Below are 14266 nucleotides of genomic sequence, written 5' to 3'. Positions count from 1 at the left end.
CGTAAAACACTTTTACACATGTATAGTATTTAGGTAGCTTTCAGCTATGTTTTAAATCAAATTATATTGCATTGAACCTCTCTTATGTTAAAAAATGTGAGGAATTATAATGAGTTTATACAGATTGCCATTAATGATATCTTTGGAAAAGGAATCTAGCCGAATTGGTCCAGCCGTTCTCGCCTATAGCATCTGTAGCGAATAATATTTATTTATAAGAGTCTATACTTATATAAGACTAATTGTTTGTTTACATTGTTTGGCAGACAAAATAAATGTATATAAATAATATAACTGAATTAAATTATTTTCACCATTGCATGATATGCTTATATATGTGGTCAAAAAATTACAATAGAGTCACAAGCTAAGAGGTGAATAATACAAAAGAATAAATTTAAAATTTTTATTGGACGTAAATTAATATAAGAAACACGTAGGCCATGTACTAAAAATCACAGAAATGTTAAAGGTCTGAAACTTATAAACATTTGAGTGGATCTTTCTTTTACTTTCATACAGTTTCAAATAAGTGTGTGTTTGCAGATCTGATGAAATAAATAAAAAGTACTGCTCAAGTGACAAAAGTGGATCAGTGCTGCTGAGCAGGGTGAGACTCGCTACCCGGTGGCAGTCCACGTTTGCAGAACCCCAAGTCAGGATCACAGACGAGTCCAGGCAGGCAGGGGCACAGGTGATAGTGAGCGGAGCCCGAGACCGTTGAACTGCCAGGGTCGCTCACTGTCACGTTGTGTGGCTCACTCTCCGTAGGACGACACTGGTCGTACTGGCGGCCTCGGGACCCACAGGACGTCCCTCCAAACTTTCCAGTCGCTGGACACAGAACAATGAACACGTTTTACAGTCATTTTCAATAATATATTCTTAAAAAATAAAACAACTAAAGGACTTATACTTTATGCATTAATGTATAATTATTATAGCTTGTGACTTTAACAGAAACAAAAACTATAACACATCAGGTCAGAAAATAAAATTAAGGGTCTTGAGTTTAACTCTAGTTCGCATTCCTTTTATTGCCGCATCTGGTATCTCAATCGTGCTCCTGGGGGAGACAATGAGACTGACACTTCACCTATTTATAGGTGTCTTTGATGTCTAAAAGATGTAAAGGTTCGTTTTGAGCTTCTTCGCCGAATTTCCTTGAATCTTTTCATACGAACATGACTCCAGATTCCAGAAGTCAAGTGTGAGACAGCGTCAGATACCAGACGCTGCAATAAAAAAAAGGTGAACTGGAGCTAAACTGAACATTTAAATAGCCATTCTTATTCTAAAGTGATTATTGATTTACCAATGTAATCTTAAGGGGTGTCTCTACCTTTTTACTCCACAATGTTATTTTACTCTTTTAGGTACGCTTTGTTCACTTATCTATTTAACAATTGAAATGAAATTTTTACAAAATGCTCTTTATAACTTAGATTTCATGTCCTGATGGTCAAAATTTGATTTTTGATTTTTACTTATTTTATAAAAAAAATTCTAACTATGAAATTTTTTAAACCCTGTTTTATTAAGTTTATACTAAAAATATTAAACCATAACTTAGTTTATGAAGAAAATAAGTATCAAGCACTACTTACCATATTGTGAAGTACATCTGTGCCAAATTTCATGTTGTTATCTCTTATAGTTTTTTTGTAAAGCGTAGCTTAACTTAAAAAAACACAAATGTCGGTAAATCGCACTTAAAGTTTGATATATACAATATTTAAACTATGTTTGTCTTATTAAAATCCTCCTGCACAGTAAGTCTCCTCCTCATCTTCCTTCTTTCTCTTTGTAAGTCTTCTCATCTTCCTTTTTTTCTTGTTTTGTTCTTTTGCCTCAATTTCTGCCTTCCGAACCCTGTGTTCATCGTACTTATTCAAGCCGTCAGTCATGAACTTACCAGGATCTAAACCAAGTCTTTCTAAGACATTACATTTTGCCTTTGAGCCATCATTGAAACATATCACAGCATCAGTGACTCCAAGTTTAAGAGTCTCCAAGCCAACAAAAACAGTTTTTGGAATTCTTTGCCAGATGGTACTATTAAAACTCTCATTCGGGTTTTGAGTCTTTCCATGTGTGCACCTTTCTAATAATTCTTTTTTTGACAAGTCCTTAAAAACAGGCTCTATAGCCTTCATAACAGGAACAGGAATTACATGGTCATGGGTGTAGTAAGTTTTCAAAGCCTTAGCCTTGTTGTATTTGCACCATGACTCAGGTCCAAGAGGACAACGTTCATGCTGCGGTTTATCGTCACTTGAAATTCTGTGGTAGTATATAGCCCAAATAGCATTTTCCATGGCTCCCACATCATGAGTATTATTTCTTATGGACTTGATCTATTTCAGTATTAGTTAACCGTCCTTTTCTGCCAAGCCGTCAGCTAACTTAGTTTTTTTTTGTTTCAGCCTTCAACCGTCTCAATCTTGTGCCTACTTTCTTTTGAACGTGGCCTACACATTCTAATTTACAATCTGTACATCATTTCCATATGGCCTATCTTCCAGTACTGCAGCAAACCCCTTGGAATCGCCGTCCCCTAAATATCGTGTATAGCGAAGGCGAAGTTTTTCCTCTGAACGAGGAAATAAAGCTTTAGCTCCAGCAACCTCCATTCCGCCACTAGAACCAGCATAATTACAGCAGCAAAGACCTGATTCTTTATGTAATGTCTGTTTTTGTTGAGGCCTACTAGATTTTTGCACACAGGCAGTACAAAACTTTGATAGACATTCAAAGTCTAGTACTTTCCCAGTATCAAATGCAGTCACCGTTACCACCCCGTTCATCGAGGTATGGCCTCGCTTTAGCCACTTACCGTCAAAGCAGGCAGCTATGTCACTGTTTCCATCATTTTCTCGTATAGATTCACATGCGGCATTTCTAGTGGAAGCATCACCTACTTCAGTAGCGGCTCTAAGCAAGGACTTAGTATATTTCCTACTTCTAGTGCAAGGCGGTGCTATATTCATTACAGCAGAAAATAATTTTCCTGATTCCAATCCTTTGCCAATAGACCTTAGGCCATAAACATACCGTGTGTTCACCTCATATGTATTTCTAATAATTTTGGAGGTAATTTTATATGCTTCAAAGTCACAATTGTTACATTTCAGGATTAGCCTATGTGCTAAACCAAATTTGAAATATTACTTAAGGATCTGTTTTAACATTCGGCAAAAAACGTATATGATAAAACTAAATGTTATTACTTACTTATAAATTATTACGCTTTGTCATACTGACGCCGTACCTAACAGAATCCACAATAACGATGACGTGACCTCAATGCTACACAGATACATAGCAGTCTTTCTTGTTGGACTATTTTGAAGACCAAGCGCCAGGGTAATAAATACACTGCTGGTATTGAACTTCCAACCTCCTACATAGATATGTGTTGTTGACCCATATTCTCTTCCTGATTGAGAAATCGCGGCATCACCACTTTTCTATTTCTTTATCGGTTACCAATAACAATAGAATACATGGTGTCATGGTATGTAAATAAATTAAAATGTATGCGATTAATTGTCTGTTATATTCCGCTATATCGACGAAGATTTAATTTTTGCACTGAAGGTGGTTTCTTTTTCAGTAAGTTAATATAAATAATCACTAGATTTTACTTGTCGCTAAGAAAATCGCATCCTCCTAACTTCACCTCTAAATAAACGCAGTTTTAGGCGTATGGTATCTGTTTATTAGATGTAATCCGTTTCGGGTAATTTACAACAAGAATCAACTAGTTTATTTAAATTAAAGTTTTAAACTACGTACTCTGTGTAGGAATATTCCACCAGCAATTTCGTCCGTCAGATATACAACGGGTTTTTGTGTAATTTTTAAATGCTGAGCAACTGAGGACTCTGTTACCTGAATTTAACGTATTACACACACTCATACACATACTAAGGGTTTTGGATGTAAATGTAAGTGTTATATTTACACGATTTAACAAACTGTTACGTATCCATTAGTAATAATCAGACTTAGCCAGAATATAAAAATATGAGTGTTAAATTTAAATAAACTATTTACAGTAATATTTTAATTTTTAATTCATTAAATTTTCATTTATAGTTCATTAAATTTAGTTATATTATTTTTAGTTTCATGAGTGTTGTAAATAATAAAAATAAATAATATCAACATTTTTATTTCAGATTTACCCTCCACCACCCCCCAAGTACAGGCAATACTTGAGACAACTAATATATTACAAAATTTGAAATAATCAGTTATAAACAGTAAATCACCAAAGTTTTAGAGGGTTATTCAAAAGTTAACACTGGGGAAAACATTGTTTGACATGTAATTTGTTATTTATATGAGTTCTGGTGCTTTCATTGAAGTCCGGGCCCGATGACTGATTTGGAGTGTTAGTGTCAGTTACAGTTCTTCTTCATAAACTGGAAATTTCGGGGCCATGGGTAGAGTTCCCGGCCGCTCAATGACGTTTAGACTGTTGGTGTCAGTTTTAATTCTTCTTCATCAACTGGAAATTTCGGGGCCATGGGTAGAGTTCCCGGCCGCTCACTGACATTTAGACTGTTGGTGTCAGTTTTAATTCTTCTTCATCAACTGGAAATTTCGGGGCCATGGGTAGAGTTCCCGGCCGCTCACTGACATTTAGACTGTTGGTGTCAGTTTTAATTCTTCTTCATCAACTGGAAATTTTGGGGCCATGGGTAGAGTTCCCGGCCGCTCACTGACATTTAGACTGCTGGTGTCAGTTTTAATTCTTCTTCATCAACTGGGATTTTCGGGCCATGGTAGTTTCCGGCCGCCCGATTTCCAAATGTACAAAATATTGAAAAAAATACCTTAGACCCGGAGATAACATGTATAGGTGTAGTATATTTCTTGTGAACTGTGGTCGTTCTCCTCCAGTGGATGTTTCAAATACTTTTATTTACGTGTCACGCTAACAATTTGAATTTTGAATGGTAGTTTGCTGAATGTTTAATAACCATAGTTACTAATTTCAACAATCACATAATAAACATGTTAAATATTGAATAGTTTACAACGTCTGTGGCTGTATTTGGAAGACATTGATTCTCGTGATTTGGAGGATGCAGGCTTTACAGAAGAAAAACGTTTTATTTTTATTTCTAGAATAAGTTGCTGAGTTATTTTAATTTACTAAGATAAATTCCATATATAAGGCTTTATCTCATAATCAATTATCGATTTTGAAATAAAAGTGATTTGTGGAGAGATTAGTGATAAGTATTTAATATTAATGCATATATGATATAACTCTAACTCAAAAACTTCTCTAATTATTAATCTCCAGTGCAATATATAACATATAAAACTGTTTTTCTTTCAGGAGAATGCGCCAACGTATCGTATGCTGGTGCCATTGACGTATAATACACCCATACATGATGAGTTGGTAATCGTCATCTGTTTACTGTCAAGCATCTACATTACTAACACGGATTACAGTTTTATAATATGAGGCTACTTGAGTAACTAAATGTAAAATTGAATAAATGTATTAAAATGCGTAATCTTCTAATACATACGATTAAACTATTTTACCACCCACAGAAAAAAGCTTCCAGGCGAGAAGGTACCTGCAACTTGTGGTCTAATTGTTCTTACAACATATTTCATATAAACATTTCGCTCTGTTGTATTCTACTACTATTCATTTTACCTTGTGCCAATGTATGGCCAATAGCTAATTACAGCTAGACTGTAATACGTATTCACGGGTATTCCTAAGTTTACGATTTCACAACAACCTAGAATTTTATACGGGAGATTATGCACATGACGAAGCTGTACCGAAGCTTCTGTACTGGGATGTGTTGCAGATTATTAATGATGATGACCGACAGACCGCCTAATCAGGAATTATTACCGAGTATGGATGTGCGCAGTCAACATTTATTTGAAGACTGTTTGTTTTGTCACACTGCTTACATTTACAATTTAACTGTACAAACTCTGAAATTAGTTCTATATTTACATTCATGTCACTACTTACAAAACCTTTTGGTAGGTTAGAGTTATTTATTTTCTTGGAGCTGGATGAGAGGTTAGTGGTAGGCCTAGGACTTTGAGTGCCACTTTCATTCACAATCTTATTAGTGTTGGACCTTTTCCTTTGTGTTGGTTGCCTGTGATTCGATATTTTGAATTACATTTTCTAACTCTAGGCATTTTTTTTGTCAATGAAGCACTATTTAGACGAGAAATAAATCAAAACACTTTCACAACACTGACACCAAACAAAACAATAACAAACTACAATCAAAGCAGACAGACTTCAGCTGTGTTGTCTAAACATAAAGTAGGATTGCCAACAAAACAAAGTAAATAAATTAAGAACAATCAACTGTTTGTACACTACAACAAAGTATATTCTAAACACAAACTTCAGTGCTAATCCACAGCTTCTGACCCAGCACTGAATCCAAGCAAAATGTTGCGCAGAGCTATTTGTTTAATTTTTTTACAGTAACAGAATTTTACAACTATAAAGTGTTATATATAATCTTAAACACAAAGAATTGGAGAATGTTTTCTGATAAAAAACAAAAAACCTATTTTTGGTCCAAAAAGGTACAGACTCCCCTTAAGAACTAGCTTTCCAGCTCTACTATTAGATAACTTGTTTCATTTGCGAATAATATAGCCTTTATTTGGTATCCTGTGCTACTAGAACTGTTAATGAATAATGTAGACTCTTCAATAAGGTAACAAAGATAAGTTCGCTTCTGAGACCAAGAATGCAGGAGGAAACGCCAATTAAAATTAATGTTAGTTTCATTCACATTTTTATTATGCTACCTTATCTAAGACAGGTGTTAAAATTTTTAATCTAGCTCTTTTAATCACAGGATTACATCACACCATTTTAACACACTCTCACACTAGGTTATATATTTATAACAGAATCAGACTCTTACAATCACATTTTATATTCCAAGTACATTAAAAAATGTTCTTCTTCCCTCAGTACTCGTTAGGGAAAATTACCATACTGATCAAACCAACTGGGATATTTGTAATCCCACGCCATATTGATGCGGAGTACACAGTACCAACGCGTGTTTTCAGGTTTGCGGGTAATATATACCTTTCTAAATACGAACTCTTGTGTTGCATTTGAATACTAATTACTTGAAAAACTGTAAATTTTAAAACGTGTTTAATTTTGTATAAAATTATTGTAGCAATAAGTTGACTTTGAATTTGATCAAATATCGAAGTACAACAATTGTAATTTAATTTAAAATGTGGTATAAGAGAGATATGTATAGTTTGTTTTGTAATGTCTATCACACCTAAATCTACTAATTATTTACAAATTAAAGTACAACATTGCATTGTAATTACTTATAATACGATAAAAAAATACAATTCTTATTATTTACGAGATATTTTTGATTTTTTTTTTGTATTACACGATATCTTTTTCTCCCGAAAAAATCATGAACTATTTTAAAAAGGCTGAAATTTTGAGATTGGTAAATGTTTTAACTATTTGCCAACGACTGTTATCGAAGTAGGTTAAACTTCTTAAACTTAATGATTTTCACGAGAATACCCAATAGAAGCAAAATTAAAACGGTGGAAAGGTAGGGTATATAATTATACGATGAAAGGGACTACAGTATCTTGTTTGTTTTAACCCATTTAATCATGTACAGAGGTGTTTCCCCCACATTCGTTAAACGTTCTGTATAAATCAACAAATGTTTGATGTTAAATTCTGTTTCTTTGTTAATTAAACAGATCCATTTTGTTTACTACACAACTACTAAAATGTATTCTAATTAACTATTAAAGGATTAATATCGACTCAACTGACCAAAGACGCAACACTCTGAAGGGTGACAGTCGTGGTCAGAACGACACTCGGAGATGCAGTGTGACACGGCCACAACAGACAGCAGCACCAACAGACTGGTCACCACTGAAACTGGAGTCTTCACCATTCTGGAGTCTGATGGAGTTTTTGTCGTCTTATCTGCCAGGAAATTTACAAAATTGAACTAAGAATCTTATGAGATGTTCCTTTTAATAAATAATAGATTAAGTAATTGAACTAAAGTTTAAAAAGAAAATTTACTTCATTCTTTAATAAATTAAGTTTGAGTTTCCTTTAGTTTAGCCTTCAATACGAGTTTAAATGTTAAATGGCATTCAATAACGAACACCTTAGAAATTATAAATAAGTAATCGAACAAAATTTTAAAAAGAAAATTTACTTTATTCTTAAATAAATTGTCTTAGAGTTTTCTTTAATTTAGCCTACAATATGGGTTTAACTGTTAAATTACATTCAATATTAAATGTCCTAAAAATTAATTTTTCTAACTTATCATTTAAAAAAAAGCCCGTCGTGAGCTTCTCCAAGAGTGTTAAAAGTAACAAAAATTATTGTATTTATTATTATTTTCCATTAACATATAGCTAATATAAATAAATACATATCAATATTAATATTCGATTATTTTATATTTTTAGTTAATCGGTGTCATGTTAGTACAAATTTATTTGCTCTCGAATTTTAATAAGCACAATTCTGAAGGCTATTAAGTCATTAAAAGTTTTGTTTATGTTCATTTTGCAATATCAGTCAAGATAAAGATTTTTAATCGCCTTGTTTATATACAATGTTCCCCGTTCTACTTGAGGCAATACTATCTTGCCTCATTAAATTTCTGTCTATATACCGTTCATCATAGTGTAACTGTAATAATGGAAAAAACTGGGTACTTTCTACTGAGAATTGGGTAATATGAGAAGAAAGGTATTTACGTAATGCGATTTCTAACATGAAATGATTATTATTACACAATTTTTCTAAACTCGCCCAGGACGAAAGACCAAATGAGCGGTTTAATTTAACTGTTCTGTTTGCCTAAAATATACCAGGTAACCTGCTCCTTTTTCTGCTATTTGATGTGTTCCAGCCTACCCATAATTTTCCTCATTTTTAAAATTCTATGCAAGATTTGATCAGTTAAATCTCAGATTGATAGTGCGGATCGTGCTAGCCGAATTTTCCCTTTGCTTTGGTTTTCCATTTACGCTCAGATTGAACTAAACCATTCAATATGAACTGGAAAATGTGCTCAGTCCTCTCCGAGTACGTACAGTACTTCATCGCAATCGTAGCAGGTATACTAATGTCAACGTATCAATAGGATAATCTTGCTGTTTCCATATAAAAGAAATAAAATAACGGACAAAATCCTATCTATCTTGCAGCGAAACCGTTTCAAGAGTATATCTCATGTTGTATGATCTAAGTCTAATTAATAATATTTGTTTCATTTGAGTCTGACATTAAAACTCCATATTTAACTCCAAAGAACATAATTGTATCTTTTTTCAAAAATTGTATAATTTCTTTAGAATTTTTTAAACATATCTGTAAACATAGAAGCCAAATAAAATTGGCTGACTCATCATCAAATCTTCAAAGCTACACAACGGATTGACACGAGAATTTCAACAAAAAAATATTCGTCTTATCTCTTATGTTCTCGATAAGGAAGTTTTGAAAATTTCGCAGCGTAAAGGCGGAAACCGAGAAAAACTGCTACATTTGTAATGCCAATTTTTTACACTCAGAATTATTGAAACATTAAAGTAATAAGTAGCATTTGTACATGCGCCCTATAGATATACTAAAACAAGGTTTTTTTTTGTTTTCTTAATCAATTGCGACAACTGAGGAAAAGCGCGGCACTACTCACGTGAAATCAATACTCCACGTAAATACTGAAAATAAAGGTATGAGTTTGAATTGAAAATCGAAAATGTTTAACTACAATGTTTCATTGTATTGTTAGTAAGTTCACCCTATCTAATGCGGTGGAAAGTTCAACATTATGTGGATGTGTTTTAAAACAAATTTTATTAATGAGTAAAAGTTATGTTCAGTCTTTCATTCATTATTTCTGTAACAGTAAATAATTTACTTTTCTCAAATATTAAAAACTTTATAACTTCGTTTATTAATAAACATTGTTAAAGTGTCTTGTAATGTAATAAATCACCTATAAATTTTCATTTGGTGTATACAATACTTGTGTTGAGACACATATTGCTTCGTTTTAAAGACGGCTGGCGCCAAGCCGCCGGAAGTTATCTGTTCTTTAAGGGAGCCAAAGATGTAAAAAGTTTGGGAACCCCTGCGCTATGTATAGTTATATAAGCAGCGTCTTGATACCAACCGCACATCTTTAATTTGTTGTACACAGTATAGTGAGTGAATTGTCGAAAATATTTACTTGCGGTTTAATTTTACAATTGTTCAAATGTAGTTATCTACTAAATTAAATGAACGAATGTGAAACTATGCTGTCACATAGTAGTTACATGATGTGCCATTCGTAAGTTCTAAAAATGTACAATAAAAAAGTACTAAAAGAAGTATTTACAGAATTTTGAAATTTGGCGAATTGTAAAGTTTTGAACTTTAAAGCTAAACTGTTACAAAGTAATTTTGTAATTATACGTTTAAATACAGAGTGAATTAAAGGGAATCTCATTTTCTCGTGTTTATGTAAATTGCTTTCATAAAGTTAAATACATTAAAGTGACCATGAGCAATAGCTTTCCATGTATTTTTGTAAACATGTCTTTTTGGATCGGTTGGAATTCCTGGCCCATTACTTGTGAAGGTGGGATTTCTTTGTTTTATTTATAACTAAAATGTATGCATCACTCGACATATCAATGTCTATATTTACATATCATTACTACAGAGGGTAAATTTTGCTTTCGCACCCTAGGGGCAAGAATATGGAAATCTGAGATCTGGTATCAAGTTATTCAGATATTTAGAATATTCTAAAGTGATTGCTCTTTAGAGGTTAAGATCTCTCAAGTAAAGATTAACTAATCTACCGGCAAAGTTTACAACAATTAATAATATAAGCTGAACCAACGCAACTTGTTCGCGCATGACCAGGCTGATTCCACGGGTAATTGGTACAGCTGAGCCAAGAAGAGCGGCCAAGAGATCTACTTGCGCTATGTACGAGATAAGAGGAGAGTTAAAAGTAGGTTCAGTGTTTGACGAGTTGATTTTTTTTTAGTTTACAAGACTCTCTTATAGGCGTTGTTCATACATCGCACCAGTCTCATATAAAACACTTTATTAAATGATGATGATTATTAACTATATTAAACATTACATCTTTTCAAGTATTGAACGCTCAAAATCAGGCAAGCACTATATCACCTACAACAACCACAAATATATAAAAAGTTACACTCTTAAAATGGAGGTATTGCTTAGAGACGTGGAATTGTGGAGTCACGTTGAAGACCAACGCAGAGATGCCTGCAATGCTCTCACCCAGTGATTACGGATACACTAAGTAGAACCTCAAAGCGCTCCTCGGACACTTCGTCGTGAATCCGCGGCTGAAAGTAATTCAATATGCTCCATTGCCGACACCCTGGCAGCTCCCATGTCGTTTCTACGTTGTTTGGCTTGCTGGAGACCTCCGAAGTTCATTGGCGGTGTAGATTCTGTCTGCAACTCAGCGGTTGTCTCCAAAAACCAAGACATATGGTGACATCTTGGCAGAAAATTTGTCACTTATTGATTGGTACTCTCCGCAGTGAAATACATTCTAGATAATTGCCATAAAATCCGATATTAGACTAAATTATTACATCAGCATTACACAGATACAGTAAAATGAATGTCAGATAATGCTTCTCATACTGGCTAATTTGACCGAAAGTGTGAAAGCCGAACTGAGTTGTAGTTCTGGACAGAAAAGACAATTTAAATGTGGCTGTGGAATTAGCAGTGGAATGGGAGAGGTTAATGCACCCAAGAGACAAAATGCGGACGGGGATTCAGCTTGACGAGTATAGCAAGCTGAGGGACAGTAAAAGTAGAATACGAAGGAAAAACCTCTATACAGACCATCAAAAAAGATTACTATTATGTCTAAAGTTAATACGATTAAGCGATTGAATGATGATGATATAAAAGCTTATTTTTTCAAGTATATAAGCACTCCTCCTTACGTCCTTCTTCTTTATCCTTCACAAAACCATATTTTAAAATTAATGAGTGAATCTGTGGTACTGCATAAGTAGTTAAGGGTGTCGGAGTATGTGTGGGTCCTCGTACCGGTGAATAATAGACATAGTAACGAGGAAGGTATGCACATACCAGCGAGTTGCGGACATATTCTACCACTGAGATTCCATATCCGCCCTCAACCTTGCACATGCTGCAGATATGGCCTCTCTACAATAGGGCAGTCTCTTGCCCACAGCACCAGTTCTACGTCGAGGGTGGAACTCATTATCAGAGTTTGAATGAGACTAACTACATGGTACTCAATGAAAGTACTAATGATGCAACATCTACTCATTGTTTTCATATTAAAATCCAGTTATCTGAACTGTTTAGAACGTCCACAACGAGAATCACTATAATAGAGATCCCTATGCTAGTTAGAGTATATCAGTTCATTCAGTACTGGATTAAACAATTAGGTTACTGATTCAATTAACCCATTGTCATGATGTACCCTATATTCATATTAACCTCTTTATCCAACCAAAGCATTATGTAAAAAGTGGGCGCAATTTGAATTCTGGTAGTAAACGTCTTGAAGTAAAGTGGTTGGCTGATGGCATAGTTGTAAATGTGTGTAGTACAAAAGTAATACAGAAAATAGCCACTTGGTGGCACGAAAAAGTGTGAATTTAAACTAGAACGCCATAACAATGTTTTTATATCAGCTAGTAATCTAGTACTTGTTACGTCCTCACAGTTAAACTGTACACCACAGAGTAGACAGTATACAGACGTACCTAAGAGTATTTCTGTTATACACTTCAATGCCAAAGTATAAGCAATATATAAATAGTATAAGATATATATATATATATATATATATATATATATATATATATATAAATGACACATGATATAGGAAGGGACAACATCAAAGTTAATCAGGTGCAAGTTAAATTCATTGTGCTATGTCTTCGATATGCAAAAGGAAAATTAATCAGGAATAGTCTCATTTGAAAATGATCTTATGGTTTGTATTTGGCCTTGCTTATACTTTGGCATTAAAGTATAATAATTTAAAAAAAAACATTATTAATATATATATATATATATATATATATGTATATATATATATATATATATATATATATATATATATATATATATATATATATATATATATATATATATATATATATATATATATATATATATATAAATTACATTTGTATAAATGGCAATGGCCGAATTTAATTTCAATAAACATTGAATCACAAAAAGTCCTTGCTCCGCCGGGACTCTTCGATCATTTCTTAATATTTTTATTATCATAGAAATATATTTTTGAACGCACTTGTATCGTAACGTATAAGCTAGGTTAATAGGTTTATATTTAATGACAATACTTTTGTAGAACTATAACTATTGAAAAACGTAAATATTACAAGGAATCGATTTGACTAAAATATGACGCATAAAAACGGACAAGAATATATTCCTTACCTCTAAGATCCGCTCTAGTAATATGTAATGGTTGATGGTCACGAACACCCATATATACTTTGGCGTAACACTTATCACACTTCAGAAATTCAAATCCTCTGAATATGTATTTCATTTTCAGTCATACACACTCATATCAGAAGTTTAACAAGACATTGATAGCACTTGAATACAATGGATCGTAAGAGATAGGTAAATTAGAAAATGTGTTTGCCTACACCACGACGCGATGAGTTGAGGTATTGTTAACATCGTCAGTTCCTGTAACTACCAGTAGATTTGGTGTCGAATGAAGTACTTTGTTATTATTTCAAAGGTAATTATAAAATGTAGACTACCCCACGACGCAATGAGTTGAGATATTGTTAACATCGTCAGTTCCTGTAACTACCAGTAGATTTGGTATCGAATGAAGTACTTTGTTATTATTTCAAAGGTAATTGTAAAATGTAGACTACCCCACGACGCGATGAATTGAGGTATTGTTAACATCGTCAGTTCCTGTAACTACCAGTAGATTTGGTGTCGAATGAAGTACTTTGTTATTATTTCAAAGGTAATTATAAAATGTAGACTACCCCACGACGCGATGAATGAGGTATTGTTAACATCGTCAGTTCCTGTAACTACCAGTAGATTTGGTATCGAATGAAGTACTTTGTTATTATTTCAAAGGTAATTATAAAATGTAGACTACCCCACGGCGCGATGAGTTGA

General features: G+C 33.6%; 1 protein-coding gene across 1 annotated transcript; it reads right to left on the bottom strand.

Moving 5' to 3' along the window:
• Positions 1–392: 392 nt before the first annotated feature.
• LOC124352666 (prokineticin-1-like) lies at positions 393–13613 on the bottom strand. The gene is made up of 3 exons (XM_046802246.1): positions 13550–13613; positions 7853–8011; positions 393–834 (listed from the first exon to the last, which is right to left on the bottom strand). Exons 1-3 carry the CDS (start codon positions 13599–13601, stop codon positions 593–595), a joined length of 453 nt encoding a protein of 150 aa, XP_046658202.1. The 5' UTR covers positions 13602–13613; the 3' UTR covers positions 393–592.
• Between the last annotated feature and the right edge of the window lie 653 nt (positions 13614–14266).

Source organism: Homalodisca vitripennis, chromosome 1, assembly GCF_021130785.1.
Source record: "Homalodisca vitripennis isolate AUS2020 chromosome 1, UT_GWSS_2.1, whole genome shotgun sequence".
Classification (NCBI taxonomy): Eukaryota; Metazoa; Arthropoda; class Insecta; order Hemiptera; family Cicadellidae; genus Homalodisca; species Homalodisca vitripennis.
Note: the sequence above shows the minus strand (reverse complement) of the source record. Positions and strands in the feature narration are given on the sequence as shown.

Coding starts and splice junctions, on each gene's coding strand:
- LOC124352666 (XM_046802246.1), bottom strand. CDS start 13,601: ATGGGTGTTCGTGACCATCAACCATTACATATTACTAGAGCGGATCTT. Junction 8,012..13,549: donor TACTAGAGCGGATCTTAGAG/GTAAGGAATATA, acceptor ATTTCCTGGCAG/ATAAGACGACAAAAACTCCA. Junction 835..7,852: donor TTCAGAGTGTTGCGTCTTTG/GTCAGTTGAGTC, acceptor TTCTGTGTCCAG/CGACTGGAAAGTTTGGAGGG.